Genomic DNA, 22,067 nt, shown 5'->3' with positions numbered 1-22,067 from the left:
CTGCCAGGGATGCTGAGTGCGAAGGTGTCTGGAATAAACAAAGACGCGTTTACTTCAGATGAAGCGACACAATGGTAAATTGTGCGATCCAGTGAGCAGGTTGACTGACTTATCACCGTGAGTAGATTCATACTGTGTTTGTTGTGCATTTGTCCGATGTGTGCATGACCAGTTTGCTGTTCTCTCTCTGAGTCTCTCTCCTCCGTCTCTCCGTCTCTCTCCCGTCTCTGTCTCTCTCTCTCCCCTTCTGTTCTCCCCCCTCTCTCTCTCCCCCCTTTGTCTCTCTCTGTCTCTCTGTCTCTCTGTTCCCCTCTCTCTCCCCGGCCCTCTATCTCTCGCTTTTCCCCTCTCTCTCCTCCTCGCTCCCCTCTCTCTCCTCCTCTCAGCCTCCCTCCTCGCTCTCCCCTATTCTCTCTCTCCCACCCATCTCTCTCTGTCTCTCCGTGTGATCATGCCGCAAATGGATCGCTGTATTAAGTGAAGACCACGTACTTGGTCATGTATAACTATAAGTCTGTATGTCTGTCTGTCTGTCTGTCTGTCTTTCTATCTGTCTGTCTATCTGTCTGGCTATCTGTCTGTCTGTATGTCTGCCTGTCTCTCTCTGTCTCTCTCTCTTTCTCTCTCTCTCTTTCTCTCTCTGTCTCTCTCTCTCTCTTTTTCTCTCTCTTTCTCTCATACTGAGGGGAAAACAAAAGACAGATCTATAAGCACAAAGTCACATACTGAAGGGAAAACAAAAGACAGATAAGCTCAAGGTCACATGGTGACATATGGTGTACAGACAGACAGACAAACATACACACAAATTATGTGCATTGACCCCCATTCAGACTGCAACAGGCTGTGGTTTCCCAGAAATGTGCATTTATCTCTACACCAGTGTACTACATTTAGCACACTGATAGAGCTTGACTCCACTTGTTCAAACCTACTGATGATTCATCTCAAAGCAAACTGACACCAACGGAAACAGTGGGAACTCCCTTTTTTGACCTCCAAAAATACGATAAGATTTAACCAAGGTCATATTAGGAACCGTTAATTTAAAGAAAAGGTCTTATAAAGGAGAGATGTCTTTAAATCGGGGAAGAGGGTCTTAAATGCAGGGTTTAGCCTGGGAAAAAAAGGCAATGGGACATTTGTCCCCCTGAGGCCTCAACTAAATTCCGATGGGACATTTGTCCCCTTGAGGCCTCAACCACATTCCGATGGGACATTTGTCCCCCTGAGGCCTCAACTACATTCCGATGGGACATTTGTCTCCCTGAGGCCTCAACTACATTCCGATGGGACATTTGTCTCCCTGAGGCCTCAACTACATTCTGATGGGACATTTGTCCCCCTGAGGCCTCAACTAAATTCCGATGGGCCGGACATAGTCGAAGGCAAGAAGCGTCAAAAATGCATGTACGCGTTTTTGACCAAAGATGCAAAATAGTGCAATTATAATGGTGCCATCTGAGAATTAGCCGCTATATCGTGTTATCTGTGTATGTGTGTGTGTGTGTGTGTAATCCGATGTAAAGTGTACATTTGGTGGCGCAGTGGTACGTAATTTCAATGCGCCCTTTGACGCACTGAAGGGAATTGTGATGGGACATTTTCAGATTTAATGCGCCAATGGCGCAGGGTGCACTAGTAGATGAAACCCTGTAAATGTGAGGTTTCTCTGCACTGTAGAGCTGCTGAATCGTAATGTCTGGCAAGGACTCCTTTTCTGTCACAGCCACAACATTTGTTGCACTTCGCAAAGCACTCATACCTTCCTAAGACTTAAGTGAATGCCCAACTGAGGTAGGGCATACTAGTAATACAATTGTACATGTAGATCTGCAAATTATGTTGGCCTTTAAATGCATGATATTGTATTTCCACACTGTCCCAGAAACCTTACCGAACGTACTTTCAAGTGCAACGTAATGCAACTAGTTTTTTTTTAGAAGCTTGATTGTTAAATAAATATATTTTTGCTCTGTGACCCAAAAACATTATTGCATGAATGTTCAAATGCAACATAGTTCAACCAGAATTTTTCAGAATTTTGATTACATTGTCATTCCACAAAAAATGCTGTTAGTGAAGACAAATCATATTGGTAAGTTTGGATATATATATTGCTATTTCATATGTTACGTGGATTTTCATTGGTCAATTGGGCAAAACTGAGCTCAGTGCAAAAGTGATATTGACGACATTTCTGTCGATATCAGTTTTAATATCGACGACCTCTTTATTGCTTCCCCACTTCAAAAACAAAAACACCTAAATTAAAAATAAAAATAAATATATATATAAAAATGTAATTATCCCAGAATTTATTTGAGCAAGTGACTAAAGACTTTTTGAAAAAAAAGACATTTTAAAATACTGAAAAGTACAAGAAAAGAGTGAACAAAAAGAAATAATAATGAAAGGGAGGAATATGGAACAGCCAAAACTGAGACAAATACTTTTGTAATTTCTTTACTTTATTTTACCTTGCATTCCCTCAAAGCAAACATTGGTTGTGTTGGCCATCATATGTAGCGGAGTCTAATGGGTCCCTACCTGCACACAACAAAACAACACACTTGGATACAACACAATCAAGCAACACAAATGGATAAGAGCATTAAAAAACAACTCGGGGAGCTCTGTGATGGTTTACGGGAGGCTTACTGTGCCTTTAAATAAAGTTCAATTCAATTCAATTCTTTGCCCTCCCCCCTTTTTATATTTAGTCAAGTTTTGACTAAATATTTTAACATCGAGGGGGAATCGAAACGAGGGTCGTGGTGTATGTGCGTATGTGTGTGTGTGCGTGCGTGTGTGTGTGTGTGTGTGTAGAGCGATTCAGACTAAACTACTGGACCGATCTTTATGAAATTTGACATGAGAGTTCCTGGGTATGAAATCCCCGAACGTTTTTTTCATTTTTTTGATAAATGTCTTTGATGACGTCATATCCGGCTTTTCGTGAAAGTTGAGGCGGCACTGTCACGCCCTCAGTTTTCAACCAAATTGGTTGAAATTTTGGTCAAGTACTCTTCAACGAAGCCCGGGGTTCGGTATTGCATTTCAGCTTGGTGGCTTAAAAATTAATTAATGACTTTGGTCATTAAAAATCTGAAAATTGTAAAAAAAAATAAAAATTTATAAAACGATCCAAATTTACGTTTATCTTATTCTCCATCATTTGCTGATTCCAAAAACATATAAATATGTTATATTCGGATTAAAAACAAGCTCTGAAAATTAAATATATAAAAATTATTATCAAATTTTTTTTTTCGAAATCAATTTAAAAGCACTTTCATCTTATTCCTTGTCGGTTCCTGATTCCAAAAATATATAGATATGATATGTTTGGATTAAAAACACGCTCAGAAAGTTAAAACAAAGAGAGGTACAGAAAAGCGTGCTATCCTTCTTAGCGCAACGAATACCCCGCTCTTCTTGTCAATTCCACGTGCACTGCCTTTGCCACGGGCGGTGGAGTGACGATGCTACGAGTATACGGTCTTGCTGCGTTGCGTTGCGTTCAGTTTCATTCTGTGAGTTCGACAGCTACTTGACTAAATATTGTATTTTCGCCTTACGCGACTTGTTCTCTCTCTTTGCCCCCCTCTCTTTTTCATAGGGAGAGGGAGAGGGGTGGGGACAGAGAGTAAGGGAGAATGAGATTCAGTATGGCTGTGTGTGTGTGTGTGTGTGTGTGTGTGTGTGTGCTTTTGTGTGTGTACGTGTGTGTGTGTCTGTCACTCTGTGTGTGTGTCTGTGTATGTATGTGTATCCTTTCGTGTGACTGCGCGTGTGTAAGTGTGTGTGTTTGTGAATGTGTGTGTGTGTGTGTGTGTGTGTGTGTGTGTGTCAGTCTACAGGCAGTATCAAACGCACTTTATCCACAATCACAAAAGAAAACGATGCTTCCACCTAAAGGAAACCACAGTAACAAATGAAATTCAACCAAATAAATCAGTCATGAGCGTGAGAAATTTTCAAAGAATTTATTTTCGTGGACTTGGCCTCAATAGCAATGGCGCCTCGTTTTGGTGCTGGACGGCTGTTATGAATACCGGAATTTACGCCCGGACAGTAAGCCTCCCGTAAACCATTACAGATGCTGTCAGACACACAGTACAAACACCCTTCCATTTGAACGCTCACCAAACGGGAACATCCTAAGTGCCCTACGTAAACAGCTTGTTACACTCCGATCTTCAAAAAGGGAGAGAAGTACAATCCAGCCAATTACAGGCCGGTGTGGGCGGGGATGTAGTTCAGTCGGTAGCGCGCTGGACTTGTATCCAGTTGGCCGCTGTCAGCACGAGTTCGTCCCCACGTTCGGCGAGAGATTTATTTCTCAGAGTCAACTTTGTGTGCAGACTCTCCTCGGTGTCCGAACACCCCCGTGTGTACAGGCAAGCACAAGACCAAGTGCACACGAAAAAGATCCTGTAATCCATGTCAGAGTTCGGTGGGTTATAGAAACACGAAAATACCCAGCATGCTTCCTCCGAAAGCGGTGTATAGCTGCCTAAATGGCGGGGTAAAAACGGTCATACACGTAAAAGCCGTGGGAGTTTCAGCCCATGAACGAACGAACAAACAAACAAACAAACACAGGCCGGTGTCTCTCACCTGCGTGGCATGCAAGCTCATGGAGCACATCGTGGTGAGCGCCATGCTGCAACATTTTGACAACAACGACGTCCTCGACGATAATCAACACGGCTTTCGTCGAAGTCGGTCCTGCGAGACTCAGCTCCTGGACTTCACCGAAGAGCTCACGAGCAACCTGGAGAGTGGGAAGCAGACGGACGTGTTGATCATGGATCTGGCGAAAGCATTTGATCGCGTCAACCACAGTCTGCTTACCCACAAACTCCGAAACTTCGGTGTCCGAGGAGCTGTACTTGCTTGGATCGAGAACTTTCTCCATCAAAGACGTCAGGCCGTGGTGGTGAACGGCAGTCGCTCCTCGTTTGGCAGCGTCCGCTCAGGGGTGCCGCAGGGCTCGGTGCTGGGGCCGACGCTATTCTTAGCGTACATTAACGACCTCCCGGAGAGACTGACGGCACTAGCGCGCCTGTTTGCGGATGACACTGCAGTGTACAGGGTGGTGACTAGCGTAAATAACCAGGCCCAGCTACAAGACCTCCATCGCCTAGCCGAGTGGGAGAAGAACTGGGACATGCAGTTCCACCCTGCAAAGTGCAACACCCTGCCTGTTACGAGGAGCAGACGCCCACTACAGCCCTCTTACCAGCTCCACGGGCATACACTGGAGACAGTGAAGGCGGTCAAGTACCTGGGTGTGACCATTCAGAGTGACCTGTGCTGGGACGACCATATCAACAACATCGTCAGCAAGGCAAACAAGACCCTGGGGTTCCTGCGGCGCAATCTGAAGATCTCATCAAGATCCGTGAAAGAGCAGGCGTACAAGGCCTTTGTCAGGCCTATCCTGGAGTACGCCTCGTCAGTATGGGACCCGCACACCCAGAAGAACATCGACAAGCTTTAGGCCGTCCAGAGACGAGCTGCCCGATTCGTCTGCAACCGCTACCACAACACGTCAAGTGTCAGCCGGATGCTGGACTCCCTTGGGTGGCAGTCTCTGGAGGAGCGCAGGAAGCTTGCCCGCCTATCGATGCTCTACAAGATCACGAACAGCATCGTCCACTGTCCGGGCATCAAGTCGAAGCTGGCCCCCTTACCACCACGCCAGCGAAGAGGCCATTGCCAGCAGTTCGGCCTCATCACCTGCCGCATTCAGTATCGGAGTGCCGCTTTTCTACCCAGCACAGTGAAGGACTGGAACTCTAACCAGCAGCTGTCGTCGAGGCCCGCACTGTCGACACCTTTGTGTCGCGCGCCTCGCACTAAACCAGCAGCCACTGTGACTCATGTCCCCTCCCCCCCATACTCCCCAACCTGTGAACTTTAATGGACCTTTGGATGCTGGAAACGCTGCTTTATTGGACTTGCGCAACATCCCATCAAGTGCCGAAATAATCACTACTGTTGATTGTGGGCAGTAATGGAAAGACGAGACAAGACAGCAAATTTTAAAGAATTAATTTTGCAGATTGTCTCTAACACTTTTTGGACCCATCCTGAACTCAGGTCAAACATGAGTTACTTCCCTTCGGGTCTCATTCTATCGATGTAAACTGGCGATAGCCGTGAATCGATGATTATCAAAATGTTTTTGGACCGTGGTGCGTTTTTGCGCTAGACCTAACTTTTAAAATCTAAATAATAAATTGACAGCTTGTTACACAAACATTCTTTAATCATAAAAGAATTCTTTTTTCATCAAGACAAGATCAGTACAATTCGAAAGCAGCACGGCTAATCGGTCAAGTGCATGTTCAAGTACGGATGACTGCACACAAAACATGTTGTGGTCAGGTACTTGAACACCTAGTCTCTTTGAGGCGTGGGACGTCATGCACTTGCTGCTGCTTTACTTCAACTTTCGTCAGTTTGCATGAGTTCATTGTTGCTGTTCATTGTTCATTGAAGGGTTTGGGGTGGGGTGGGGTGCAGCGGTGGCCAATAAGAAAAGAAGGGTTTGATTGTGTGTTTGTGTGTGTGTGTGTGTGTGTGTGTGTGTGTTTACCACACACCCCGCCCACCTGTTTTGATTGGAATTCCAGTGCACAGCTAAGTCCTAAGCCTGCCTAGATGGTCCTGAAATCACACAATAGGCAACTTTGTCCACAAGAGATAAAATTTAGACAGCGAGGGGGTCGTTATTCCTGTACTACCGGTCAACTTGTTATCACGTTTTGACAGAAGTGGTTCAAATGAGAGAAAGTGTGCTTCAGTGGTTACGATACCTGAAACCTTCCCGTTCAAAACAAAGACAGAAAATCAGACATAGTACAGACCTCTATTATAAGACGTTGTTTTCACAGAGTTTGTTCTCATAGTGTCACTAAACTAACCTCCATTATAGGACTGCCCTCTCTTTTAAGACTGACCTAGATTTTAGGAGGTCTTCCAGCACTTGGCAAGTGGCGACTCAGTTGGCTTTGTGATATTATTGAAGAGGTTCCACTGTAGCAACTATTTATATTGTTACTGTACCGTTTTTAACCTAGCCTCCACTGCCCCTCAATGCTATAATCACTCAGTTTGACTGTACACCGACTCTTAAAAACACGGAGAGACAGTTATTTACAGACAAACACATTGGTGGACAAATAGTCAGGGATGCCCACATGCACACCTATTGTATAAACAGACAGACAGACAGACACAAACACACACACACACACATACACACACACACACACACACACACACACACACATATATATAATTACTAGATGAATACCCGCTTCGCTGGGTACGGCGAAGCAGGGAAGAAGTCAAGCCGAATACCCGGCTGCGCTGAAGCCGGCGCACCGCACGAAGGAAGGGAGATAAACGCGCAAAACACTCGAGAAGTGTAATACCCGGCTTTGCCGGGACAGTGACCTTCTAAAAATAGTATAACGGGAATATGGATTGAGCGTTGTCGACAGTGACCTTCTAAAAATAGAAACGGGAATATGGATTGACGCCACACGAAGAAAGGGAGATAAACGCTGAAAACACTGGAGAAGATAAGGAAGAGTTACTGGGAATGGATCCAGAGAAAAACCAAAATCGGTTCAGCGCTGCACGCTGAGAGCACGTGTTGAAATATCTCATCGAGCAGGTTGTGTCCGGGGTCTACCTGAATATGCCCACCAAATTTGAAACAGATCCATCGAGAACCTTGGGCGTGCATCGCGGACACACACACACACACACACACACACACACACACACACACACACACACACACACACACACACACACACACACACACACACACACACACACACACACACACACACACAGACACAAGTCGTATATATATATATAGATAGATATAATTAGACAGTGAGGGATTAAAATTTACACCCCTGCATAATCATATTTAATCAATATAAATAATTATATAAGTAAATATAAAATATAAATATTACATATATATATACGCACGCACACACATACACATACACACACACACACACACACACACACACACACACACACACACACACATTCAAACTTTTCATTTCCGTCATTCTTTATGCATTCAATGATCACCACAGTATGTACCTCTTACTAAAGCCTGTGATATAAAACTAATGTCACAGACATACACACGTCTGCTGACAGGGTTTGCATATATGCAGGGGCGGGGGTCAGTTTAGATTAGATTGCAGGCCAGTTTCGGTCAGCGGAGTTTGGTGGGTGATTAACAGTGTGTGTGGTTAGTGTTTAGCATTTGGGTACATGATTGAGAAGGAACTGATCGTGTTATATGGAAGGGAAATATTCTGTTGATTCCTTTTGTCACAAGTGTTTTTGACTCAGACTGGTATGGTGATGTGATGTTTTTGTTATGGAAATACTGTGTGTGTGTGTGTGTGTAGTTTGAAGAATTTGAAGTTCTACGCACTGGTTGGTGAAACATGTTGGGGAGGGGGGGGGGGGGGGGCAGGCATGATTACTGATGTGGCCAAACATATTTTTAATGTTGTGTATTCAAGTGTGTTGTTTCGTTCTGTGGCATAAAATATATTGGGGTGTTTTTTTTAATATTTAAAAATTTTTTTTTTATAACAGTGCATTGTTGTGTTTGTTTCATGTGGATTTGTTTTCTTCTGTTGTTTTGAAACTTGTCGATTTTGTGTGTGTGTATTGTTTTTTTAAGTGTATTGCTAGCTTTGTTTTGTTGTATTGAATTGAACTATTTTGTTGTACTGTATTCAAGTATATTTTTTGGGTGTGTTGTATGCCAGCATATTGATGTTTTTGTGTGTTGTGTTTGATTTTTTGTTGTTGTTGTGTTGGACTCCAGTGCGTTGTTTTTTAATGCTCTTATCCATTTGTGTTGTTTGATTGTGTTGTATTCAAATGTTTAATTTTGTTGTGTTGTATCCAAGTGTGTTGTTGTGTTGTATCCAATTCCAAGTGTGTTGTTTGATTGTGTTGTATCCAAGTGTGTTGTTGTGTTGTATCCAATTCCAAGTGTGTTGTTTGATTGTGTTGTATCCAAGTGTGTTGCTTTGTTGTGTGCAGGTAGGGATCCATTAGACTCCGCTACATATGATGGCCAACACAACCAATGTTTGCTTTGAGGGAATGCAAGGTAAGGCCAAAAAAAAAAATAGGGTGGTTACGGTAACATAGCCAAAAAAAATAGGGTAGGAAGGTAGGCAATCACTTTTTTTTTTTAACTTTTTTTTCTAATGTGTACAAATTAAACCTACTTGACAGGGAAATAAGTGTGCGACTCGGGCGATTTTGCTTTCATTGCGTTTTCTGCACTCGTTTTTTTTGTTTTTTGTTTTGTTTTGACAAATGTAATAAAAAGTTATAGGGTCGGCCCCTAAAAATAGGGTAGGTCGGGTTACCGTAACCACACCTATTATTCTTTTAGGCCTAATCTTTTTTCAAACGGATGCGTGTGTGAGACACACGAACTGCACACTGTCACCTACACACACACACACACACACACACACACAAGCACACACACACAACACACACACACACACACTCAACACACACACACACACACACAGACAGACACAAACACACACACACACAAACACACACACACACACAAACACACGCGCGCATGTCATTTCCCCAAAGTGTTATTGAAAATAATTGTTTAATCTACAGGCACATCACTGTCTCCCAGCACAGAGGAACATTTCAACTTTCTTCTTCAGGCCGTGCAAGCAGGGGAGGGTAAGTGCTGAATGTTGTCACTGGCTCACTCACTGTGTGATGCGGGTCACATGTTACCCACAATCATGTATAGCCCAGTACATGACAGGCCTTGCCTGTGTTTTAAATGGAAAACGTTTCCTGATTCGTGATGAAACTTCAGACAATGCATAAGGTCCTTAATCATGGAATTTGTGAAAATGTTTGGTATTTCACTGGTATAAATCTCAACAACAAAAGAACAGATACATGTATGAAATCAGCATTTGATCGTTCATGTAAATACTTTTTTGACAGATTTTTTCAAACCTTTTTTCTGACAAATTTTCCATTTTTTCATTGCAAGAATATAACCATGCAGTTGTTTGTATTTTCTTTGGAAAAATATAACAGATAAGAAACCTCTCAGTTCTTTGTATACTGTAATATTATTTTTATTAAAGTTGTAGAGCATTGAGGGAATTGTGGTTCCATTACAGAAAAATAGTTTGAAAATTCTGAATTTAAAATTTCTTCTACACAAAAAACATGACATTTTAGAACTTGTGCATTAAACAAAGGAATACAATTATTGTTGTTGTTGTTGTTGTTGTTGTTGTTGTTGTTGTTGTTGTTGTTGAATCCATAATGAAATTGGTTGAGTACATTTATGTTAATTTTAATAAAAGATGCAAGTATGATAAAGTTTACTATGGTTACATGTTATTGTGTTTATTTTCAGCACATTTGCAGCAAGATAATGATGGAAAGGTACAGATTGTCTACGAAAATGAAAAGTGAGTTTAGATAAATATTGATTTTCTATGTGTTGATTATTTATCGCAATTACATTTACTTTCTGTCTCTCTCTCTGTATCTTAAGTGACTTTAAAGGCACAGTAAGCCTCCCGTAAACCATCACAGATACGGTCAGGCTTTTACACACAGTACAAACACCCTTTCATTTAAACACTCACCGATTGAGAACATCCTAGGTGCCCTCCGTAAAGAGGAACAATTTTCAAAGAATTTATTTTTGCGTGGTTTATCTTACCCCTGAGCCATCGTGAACCCGTGTGATCCAGTTTCCCTTTTTCACAATGTAGTCGTCAGTTAGTCATTTGAATGTGACTCGATGTGAGCTTATTTACAATAGCTCGTTTTTATGCACGAAACAAACGGCTGTGGTTCACAAGAACTCTAGCGATGGCTTTTGACTGTTGAGAGGAACGGCGATATGCATAAACCGTCGTCTGCTACGACCCTTGCGTGACCCTACTTCCGGGCTTTTCTTTTTTCAAACTTTCACAACTTCGAATTGTACTGATCTTGTCTTGATGAAAAAAGAATTCTTTTATGATTAAAGAATGTTTGTGTAACAAGCTGTCAATTTATTATTTAGATTTTAAAAGTTAGGTCTAGCGCAAAAACGCACCACGGTCCAAAAACATTTTGATAATCATCGATTCACGGCTATCGCCAGTTTACATCGATAGAATGAGACCCGAAGGGAAGTAACTCATGTTTGACCTGAGTTCAGGATGGGTCCAAAAAGTGTTCGAGACAATCTGCAAAATTAATTCTTTAAAAATTGCTCGCTCTTTATGTAGGGCACCTAGGATGTTCCCGTTTGGTGAGCGTTCAAATGGAAGGGTGTTTGTACTGTGTGTAAAAGCCTGACAGTATCTGTGATGGTTTACAGGAGGCTTACTGTCCGGGCGTGAATTCCGGTATTCATAACAGCCGTCCAGCACCAAAACGAGGCACCATTGTTATAGAAGACCAAGTACACAAAAATAAATTCTTTGACAATTTCTCACGCGCGACAGAAAGCATCCAGGATGTTCCCGTTCGGTGAGCGTTCAAATGGAAGTATGCTTGTACTATATGTAGACGCTCGGGGATCTCTGTGATGGTTTACGGGAGGCTTACTGTGCCTTTAATTCCTCTTCACATCTTCAGATTTTGTCTTTACTTCACTCGCTTTGCAGATTGATGAGTTGTAGATGTAGGAGTTAGCGGATTGTCCTTATCAACTTTGGAGAATATATCCTCTTGTTTAAAGGCACAATCCTTCCTGTGGAAGCAGTTTATTCCCACTCTGCACTTGGAGCACCTAGGTTGTTGATTTTTGGTATGTGTCCAAGTGAACACAGACACTAATAAATTACCAATTAAGAATAAAAACAAGAAAGTTTAAATTGTTATCTTAAGGGTAAAAGGTTGATCCATGTAACGACGGGCGCAGTGGCCTACCCAATAAACATGCCAGAACTGGGCCATTGCTGGCGTTTTGATGGCAATGCCAGTTGCCAGAACTACTGCCATCAAAGGCCCACTTATGGCCCAATGCTGACATATTACCCGTATGCACATTGGCAAATTGATGGGCCATCACTGGCAAGCCAGCACTTTGCCAGCAAAAACCCATCATTTATTTGCTGGCTTTTTGATGGCTTGCCATCATTTTGCCAGCAATTTGCCAGCAATTTTCCAGCAAAAACCCATCATTTATTTGATGGTTTTTTGATGGCTTGCCATCATTTTGCCATCATTTTGCCAGAATTTTGCCAGCAAAAACCCATCATTTATTTGATGGCTTTTTGATGGCTTGCCATCATTTTGCCAGAATTTTGCCAGAATTTTGCCAGCAAAAACCCATCATTTATTTGATGGCTTATTGATGGCTTGCCATCAAAAACCCAGCATTTTGCCAGCATTTCGCCAGCATTTTGCAGGTTTTTAGTTCCATATAAAAAAAAACTTTTTTCCATATATTTTCCGTTAATGGCCCTTTACCTGCTGAAATTACATATTACATAAAATGCCATATTTCTGTCTTTACCATTGCCAGCAAAATGCCAATAAGTTGCAGGAAATATACCAATACCACTGATTCGGATAGAATGACGGCTCTATTCATGTACTCGATCTGCACAGTCTTGTTAGCCCATAGATGGTTGTTAGAAGTCTATAAATATGCTTTGTTTTGTCATTTTTTACTGTGAATGTAATAACAATAACAAAACACAGCACATCAATGGACTTTTCAACCCATGCTGGCGGCAAGACGTGCGCAAATAAAGCAAAGGGCAATGCTGTCAAGCTGTACATTAGCAATATGCATATGCGTAATTATCAAATTCATCAGTAAAATGCAATTGAAATGCTAATCACATTTGTCGTGTAACTTATCTGGCAAGTAAAGGCAGTGGTTTTGACAGAATATCGTCATCAACGCAGTTATAGCGGGCACAACAACAATACAGTAATATATATTAAAAACAAAACAAATGTAAAGCTTCCAAACAGCAACGACTCATTACCGAAACATTACAGAAACGTACGCTTTGTTTTCAGTTGCTCACTGTTTTATTTTATTTGTACAGCGTTCTAAATTTCACACTCGAGACATGATGACCAAAGGCAGGAATGTTTCTTGTTCACTTCCCAGTAAACCTCCGTAGGATTGTCTTCATTCTGTCATTTCTCTGTTCGCATCCGCAACGTTGAGATAACGCTTCTTTTCTTTGTCCTGACGTCGTAGCCTACGGTAAGCCATTGAAACTCTCAAGTCCTCCTGCCGTTCACCTCTTGAAACATGAAAGCAAACGAGTTTTGTTGGTTTTAATTCATTATTCCATATCACACACACACACACACACACACACACACACACACACACACACACACACACACACACACACACACACACACACACACACACACACACACACACACACACACACACACACACACACACACACACACACACACACAACCAAACAACCAAACAAACGCAAGCATACATGCAGGCATGCAAGCAAACAGCACACGCACGCACGCATGCGCGCGCGCTCACACACACACACGCGCACACACACACGCGCACACACACACACACACACACACACACATGCGCACACACACACACACACACACACACACACACACACACACACACACACACACACACACACACACACACACACAGAGGCATTCTCACAGAGAGGACGACTTCTTGTAATCTATCATATTTTCTGAACTGACTAAAATGCCAAGCAGAAGTAAGGGGTCAACAGGAATATGTATTTTGATCTAACCTGCGAAGCTTACGTTGTCTCGGACAGCTCTCTTGCGTTTCTCTCAGGAACTGAGACCCAGGCGAGCTGCATCTTATCCAGTTGGGCAGTCAGACACTTGCACAAATCTTTGTCCTGGAGTGAATAGACACATACTCAATGTCAACATTCACAAGATGCAATTTGTTTGGTTACAAGTAAGCTTATGGTAATGCCTATGGTGCTTTTCTTTTGACAGAGACAAAACAAACTCAATCACACAAAGAAAGGAAAAAGGCACACACACACACACACACACACACACACACACACACACACACACACACACACACACACACAACCGCGCGCGCGGGCGCACACACACACACACACACACACACACACAACCGCGCGCGCGGGCGCACACACACACACACACACACACACACACACACACACACGCGCGCGCGCGTGCGCAGATTCTTTCTTACAGAGAGGACGACTTCTTAAAGTCTATTATATTTTGCGAACTGACTCAAACGTCCAGCAGAAGAAAGTTGAAAAAAAGACCGACAACGGAGGAAAAGAACAAGAAGATACTAGATCTAACGCCGTTGCGACGACCTGCTCACACAACTGTTTGTGAAACTCACCACGCTTGCTTCTAGCCGGAGGAGATCGGACGCGTACTGAAATCGAAGAAGGTGCTTTGGAAATTCCTTGAAGTTGAATGCAAAACAATTATAACCGGACATCTGCAGAACCACCGCGGGCCGGATTTAGTTGACAATGCGTCATCATCACGAGTGACGTCAAGATATTTCGACATTTGTTTGTACATTACGTCACTCCAAGAGAGAAAGTCATACCGCTGTGCTGTCGCAGGTCTTCTTGCCAGCAATAATCCAGCATTGGCCCACTGCTGGCGTGCCAGCAAAAACCCACATATTATTGCCAGCAAATCGCCACCTATGGCCCAATGCTGGCAAACAAGCACTGGGCCATTAATGGCGTGCCAACAGTGGGCCAATTAAGGCATTTTACTGGCCGACAATATTACTGGAATGCCAGAGATGGGCCAGTGATGGCAAGCCATAACTGGGCCTTTGTTGGCAAACCATAATTGGCCCAGTGTTGGTTTTTTTATGGCCAGCTTTACCAAACTTGCCAGCAAAAAGCCAGCAATGGCCCAGTTCTGGCATGTTTATTGGGTAGTTGATAAGACATCCGCCTGCTGATTGGAAGGTCGTGAGTTCAAATCCCGGCCACGGCCGCCTGGTGGGTTAAGGGTGGAGATTTTTCCGATCTCCTAGGTCAAGTTATGTGCAGACCTGCGAGTGCCTTATACCTCTTTATGTGTACAGGCAAGCACAAGACCAAGTGCGCACGGAAAAGATCCTGTAATCCATGTCAGAGTTTGATGGGTTATAGAAACACGAAAATACCCAGCATGCTTCCCCAAAAGCGGCGTATGGCTGCCTGAATTGGCTGGGTAAAAACAGCCATACACGTGAAAACCCACTCATGCGAAAACACGAGTGAACATGGGAGTTTCAGCCCATGAACGAAGAAGAAGATCCATGTAAAGTCTGGCTTGGGTCGGAGATGGTGAGTTGAATTGTTTACACTGGATGGCTTGGGTCGGAGATGGTGAGTTGAATTGTTTACACTGGAAGAACTGTGCCTTTACATTTCTAATTGTGTGGCTATCGTTCTTTACCAGGAGGATTCCTTTGACTCATGTGGACAAGTCCAAAGCCCACACCATACAGGAAGGCAAGACCGCCGAGGATGTTCGCATACGAGTGGACGTCTGCCTGGAAATGATCGAAGCCATCAAAGAGACTCGAACCCCTTCTGGTGTCGTCATTGACAGATCTAAGGTGGGTGGTTGATCAGTTAAACTAAAAACAAACAAACTAAAGATTCCCCTGTGTGAGTGGTAAGGCACCATAGTAAAGAGCATTTAAAATGAAGAAAAACCCAGAAAACCAGATTCGTTCCTTTTTTGTTGTTGTTGAAATTTCAAGCTTCTGTGCCCCCTTTACTACTGTAATATAATTTATTTGAATAAAGTCTTGTTTGAAACAAACCACAGGGACCTGGCACCCAGGTCTGTGGGAATTCAACTTTGAAGGTACAGAATTCACAGAGTTGCTAGAAAAGTGTGTTTAGTTTCCGTAATTTGCCAAAACCATTCGGTGTGAAAAAAGATTTGACCCTTCAGAGTCCTAAAAAAGCTTGAAATGTTAGAATCAGTAAATGTTCACCAGATGGCAGTTTTCAGCATGCAACTCAAATGAAATGTGCAACTTGTGTCCGTTTGTCACAAAACGCTGTCAGAAATTGCAGCTTGCATGGCAAATCAAACATAAAATGTCAATTTTTTTTATGAAAGGGGCTTGTTCATTTCAATGAATACTCTCAGGTGGCGGGAAATAGGTTCCGCATGACTTACTCTTATGCACATGTCGTATGCATTTAGTGGATTGCTTACTTCCCTTTGTTTCTCAGATCATAAAATTGCACAGTTTGTTGTTCATTTACCTTTCCTTTGCAGGTCCAAACCAGTGCACAAGGCAAGTACGAGGAAGGCAAGCAGTTTGAGCGACTGCAAGAAGTGCTAGGGAAAGGCAACTGTGCAGGGGACATCGTAGTCGTCAAGGACAACAAGACAGGGACAGAGCACGCCGTGAAGACGGTACGATGCTAACAGTGATCAGGCTAGAACTTTAACGAAGTGGTATTATGTTTATTAATAAAATTAGCTTCCGCAGGAAGATGAATATGGGTGCATTAGCAAAGTAAAGGGTTTCACTGAGAAATTATCGAGTCATACCTTTTCTTGAGGAAAGAAAGATAATAATTTCATATTTTCAGTTTGATGATGTTTAAAGAAAGTGCAGTATTGCTGTAAAACTTGCTAAGTGGATACTCCAAAATGTACAAGTGCAGGGCTCCCCAGACGCACTGAGAGGGTCCTCAAACCCCAGCTTTAATGTACAGGGGGTCCTTTGAGTCCTTCAGTGAAACTTTAGAGGGTCCTCAAACACCAGCTTTAATGTACAGGGGGTCTTTCGAGTCCCTCAGTCAAACTTTAAAGGGTCCGAAGACCATGAGGTTCATATTCTGGGTTTTAGAAGGCTTGTCACTGACACAATATTTTTAGAGCACTAATTTCAATGTCTCTTTTAAATACTGTCTACAAAATAGCTTCCACCTGCATTGCTGAAAGGCTGAAACGTGTTCTCCCAACCATAATTCATGAAGATCAAAAAGGGTTTATGCAAGGTAGGAATATAGGCGAAAATATTCGTTTACTCTATGATTCTATTATTTATGCTAATGAACGACAAGCTGATGGCCTTCTGTTAATGGTAGACTTTGAAAAAGCTTTCGATAGCATTGCATGGTCGTTTATACAAAAAGCACTGAATAAATTTAACTTCGGAAATGATATAAAAAAGTGGATATTAACTTTTTACAGAAATAGTAAATCATGTGTAGCAGTAAACGGACAATATTCAGAGTGGTTTAATCTGGAAAGAGGAACCCGTCAAGGGGACCCTTTGTCTCCTTATATTTTTCTAATTTGTGCCGAAATTATGGCAATAATGATGCGTCAGAATCCAAAAATAAAGGGACTGAACTTTTTTGATGTCGAAATTTTATTGTCACAATATGCGGATGACACTACTTTTTTTCTTGATGGTACCAAAGATTCTTTTTGTGCATGTGTAGAAACACTACAGACATTTGCTTCTTTGTCAGGTCTAGTTATTAACTATGATAAGTCGTCAGCAGTGTGGATAGGAGCCTCTAAAAATTCTAACGTTAAGTTTATGCCAGAACACAACTTTGTTTGGAATCCCACTGTTTTCAGGGTTTTGGGTATATGGTTTTCGACAAACATCGAGGAAATTGTTCCAATAAACTATGAAAACAAGTTTGTGGAGATTAAGAGAATTTTCAACTCGTGGTCCAGAAGGAATTTAACCCCTAGAGAAAGGGAGAATGTACGTTCTGGCTCACCGATTCCGACAGACCCTAAATATTAACGCAAAATAGGCTTCTGGACTAAACTTTTACTAAAATGAAACATGCGACAAAATCAGAAAAATACTGCATAAATCCATACAAAAAAAATACAGTAAAGTAAGGTTGTTTTGAACCAATGCCGGGTCTGTCGGAATCAGTAACCCAGAACGTACATTCTCCCTTTCTCTTATACAACATTCTTAAGCTCAATACGCTCTCTCATTTACAAACTTTACTTCATATGTTCTTTCACTGTTAGAATTATATCTGATACATGCAATGTGACTGTCTAAACGAATAGTTAACTCTTTACAAGTGATTCTATTTTTACTTTTTCTTCCCGTCCTATTTGAATCCCCTTTTTTAAAAACTGCTTTTTCAGATCTTCTATATCGAGTGGCTTGTTATATTCAGCTCGTGTTTTTGTTTGAATACTTGCTTTCTTACTTTTGTAGTCATCAAAGTCTGTTTGTATCTGTTTGAATTCTTCGTCAGAAACTTTTGAATCTTCAAGTGCTTTACTGATAGACAGTTTTAGGCTAGACAATTTTGATGATGCAAGAGTGGAAATGGATTCGTGTTTTTCAAGCTTTTTCACAATTTTTTTCATTATAGCTGATGCTATAAATGATAAACCACCAACTGCTGCTGCGACACCACCTAGGATTAGAGAAACTGGAGTCCCTACTCCGGTAGCTAACAGAATTGTTCCCGTTACACCTGCAGCTGATGCAAGGATAGTAGAACCAGTGCTGGCATTAGAAAGGCTGTTGTAAGTTGTTGAGTACTTACGTCTAGCGCGAGAATATTTTTCTAATTCATCTTCTAGTTGTTTTTGTATATTACTAATGTGTGCCAGTCTGAATTGTTGACTTTCTGCTGCACTTTCATCAATATTAGGATAAAGCTTCACACTGCTAGTCATCTTTTTAATGCAAAATATAAAATATTTATCTTAATTCTCACTGGCCAGTGTTTCTGCTAAGCTTTGAAGCTGTTCATTGCTTAACACCTTATCTGTATAGTAGAAAGCAATCAAATCAAGATAAGTAAGATTAATACTTCTTATTTCTGTTAAATTATTTATATCTGCGTTAACAACAACATTTTGGTTTGACGTCTGTTTTTTTATTGTGTTAGAATCCTTTTGAACAGCAATAAATACTCTGACTTCTTCAACATTTAATGGTCTCCAGTTGAGATTTATTCCTCTCATTAGAACAGTGTTTGTGGTTTCTTCCCTTTTCCTGACAACTATATCAAATATCATAGTTGCATTCTGCCCTATTGGAAGCTTGGGTATAAAATCGACAATGGTGTCAGCGTCCTTTTCAACACTTTGTTTTCTGTGAATGAGATAGTTGTTCTTATGGAAAGGTTTAACTGCAACTTCTCCCCTGCTGTTAAACGCAGGAACAAGGCTAACAATTAGTGGTTTAGCATTGATTGACTTACGGAATGTGTCGTCTTTTCCAACAAGAGTGTATGGACTCACAAATTCAAACTTCATTTCCCAGTCAATCTTTTTGATAACAGGACTAAGTACCCATTTTTTATTCTGATGTTTCCACATGTAGAATGTGTCATCGACAATTGGATCAGGTACATTAACATCACGGATTTGACCTAGTTTGAGAAATCTTGGTTTCTTTTCATCGTCGATTTCCTTTCTCTTGTAATAACCAGTGTCTGTAAACTCGAATGCATACACTGCACCAACTTCAGCATTGCTCTCAAAGTCGATAGCGTCTGCTAAATCTTTCAACTCTATAGTTGAACATGCAACAGGATAAGCTATTGTAGGTCCACTCGACATTTTAATACTCAATATTTTATGGAACTATTTCCAATGTAATGTTAAACAAACAATCAACTGGTTGTCCACTTTGATTTTTCAGATCAATGTGTAGGAATTCATGACACCCTTCCTCCAAGTCCTTGAACTGAAGTGTCTTAAATGTTGGCACGTGCATTTTACAAAAAGAGGCATCACTCGGTGGAAGAATCCTAAGCAGATCAGAACGCTGATCATTAAACAGATTATAGGATGTGTTAAGCTCTCTCATGTGAACAAACAGTACACTGTTAACATCCATGTCAATGGGACGTGTTCCCTTGTATATTTTTGTAATTCCAAGCATATCAAGGAGTTTGGTTGGAAACTCAACGTTTACTTCTCTAGTTTTGGGCATAGTAAGAGTAGCAATGAGACTTGCATGATTTAAACTCGCTGTAATACCTACTGGAGCAAACAATTCTTTCTCTAAAGTGCAGAAGTCATAGTAACCATCTTCTACAGAATGTGTTTTACCATTAATTCTAACCCAGTTGTTATTCTTTTTTTTACTGATATTATACCAAGTAACCTTGTACATAATTTCATGCAGTGCAACTTTCATTCCTCCATTTTGATTGTTGATAGGGTTTGCAAGTTTAACTGGCACACCAGTCTTCACATTTGTTAGTGTGATAAACATTTTTTATTCAACAACAAAAATGATTCAGTATAAATTCAACAAAGACATTAAATACAAAACTGGACCATATTACAATCCAAAGACTATTTCTTTCCATGAGTTGGACTTTGCTGTAACAGAAACAGAATCCATTCGCGTTAAAGTGCCTGACCCATTCCATTCTTACCTAAATCCCCCAATCAAAAATGATAGTGTTCCAAAGATGTGGAACTCTCACCCAATTCAGTTCTATCAGAATCAGTTAAACTTTGCAATATTCTGTGCAACCACAGGATGTGGAGTGTCCTATGCAGACCACATGAATAATTCAAACTTACTGACAAAGTGTGTGTACACATTTCACGTTTACTATCAGTGCAGGAGAATCTTGTCTGAACTTCAGGCACCAATGCCGCATGAAAAGAGCTGGAACCCATTCAACAATAGGATAAACATGAAAGTGTATGAGCGTCTCTGCAATGAATTCAATATAGATTTTAAGACCGACTTTAGGCAAAAGCAAGACAAAAACCATGGCATGGGAACACTATATTTATGGGGTGTCCACAGGAGGTATAATTTTGATTACTGGCCAGGTCATACATCTTTTTCTTCAAATGTGCAGGTACAGTTAGGATCAATAGAACAACAGCACCACAATGCATGGACTACTTTTATATTAGACACCGGCAAAGGTTTCACTGGATCAGGTGTTGAAAGGATCAATGAATCTATCCGAACATATGCGTGGTGCTTGCTAGGCTCGCAGGCACAGACACGATCAAACATAATGAGAACAAGCACAGGGTTTGGTGCGCAGAAACAGTTGTTATCAAATTTAGAAGATGTCATAAACTCTGCAGTTGATTTGCCTTCCAGCATCAAAAGGTATCAAGACTCTCTCCGTTATGCAAGATCAAAAGTTGACTTTGCTGTTGGTAACTGCCTTTACATGTTACCTTCTGATCTCCAGCTGCAGATTGGAACAATAACAAATTATAACAATGAAATCATTATTGCTAGTGACACCCAGCCGCTTGGAAAGGGTGAAGAACTGAATTCAGAAATCAGAACGATGTTACAGCCATATCACAATGAACAGAAACAAAGCGTGACAAGTGAAGATCACGCTGCAGGTGAAGATCATTCTGTCACTAGTGATGATCAAGCTGTTAGTATTAGTGATGATCATGAATCGCAGAAGACTGCTCTAGTAATTGGTGGAGTGGGTGTAGGCTTACTTTTGCTTTATTCTCGTTAGCAGAACACCTGCAATTAAAACTATTAGAGTCCAGAGATGTTCAGCCATGAAACCAACAACTTTACCTGCAAAAGATAACAGCCAGCTAACAATTGAACCAATGATTCCTGGAAGTGCATCCAAAGCTTTTGCTGCTAGTTTCTTTGATAGTTCTGCAATGTGTTTGAGTTGTTTCTTTACCCATCCCGGATCAGATGGAGGTGAAGGTGGAGGTGGAGGTGGAGGTGTGACAGTGCCACCTGTGAGTGTTAACACTAATGTGCTTATTGCAAATCCTAACGCAGTTAGTATACTAGCTATTGTGATTCCCTGCTCTCTGAAAAGCGTTCTAATTCTTTCAGCAAGAGTTGTGTCTTCGTAAAGGATTCTTTGAATTGTATTTTTTATTCTGCTGACCTGTGTTCTCAGTTGTTCTCTATTGTTACTTAGAACTTCTAACCTTATGGCTTTCTCCTCCTGCAAATCTTTTAAACGCTTAGAAATTCTGTTTTTTACTTCTTGTTC

The 22,067-nt window shown here is 41.5% G+C and overlaps 1 protein-coding gene across 1 annotated transcript in view; it reads left to right on the top strand.

The window, feature by feature from the left end:
* The window catches only part of LOC138979478 (uncharacterized), a 38,034-nt gene continuing 15,967 nt past the window's right edge, over window positions 1-22,067 (top strand). Inside the window, exons 1-6 of the mRNA XM_070352193.1 lie at window positions 1-117; window positions 9,112-9,181; window positions 9,721-9,789; window positions 10,490-10,544; window positions 15,532-15,691; window positions 16,369-16,509. Coding sequence (XP_070208294.1) covers window positions 9,139-9,181; window positions 9,721-9,789; window positions 10,490-10,544; window positions 15,532-15,691; window positions 16,369-16,509 — 468 coding nt within the window. The 5' untranslated portion in view covers window positions 1-117; window positions 9,112-9,138. The remainder of the gene's footprint in view (window positions 118-9,111; window positions 9,182-9,720; window positions 9,790-10,489; window positions 10,545-15,531; window positions 15,692-16,368; window positions 16,510-22,067) is intronic.

The sequence above is a fragment of the Littorina saxatilis genome, linkage group LG11 (assembly GCF_037325665.1).
Source record: "Littorina saxatilis isolate snail1 linkage group LG11, US_GU_Lsax_2.0, whole genome shotgun sequence".
In the NCBI taxonomy this organism is placed as follows: domain Eukaryota; kingdom Metazoa; phylum Mollusca; class Gastropoda; order Littorinimorpha; family Littorinidae; genus Littorina; species Littorina saxatilis.
Note: the sequence above shows the minus strand (reverse complement) of the source record. Positions and strands in the feature narration are given on the sequence as shown.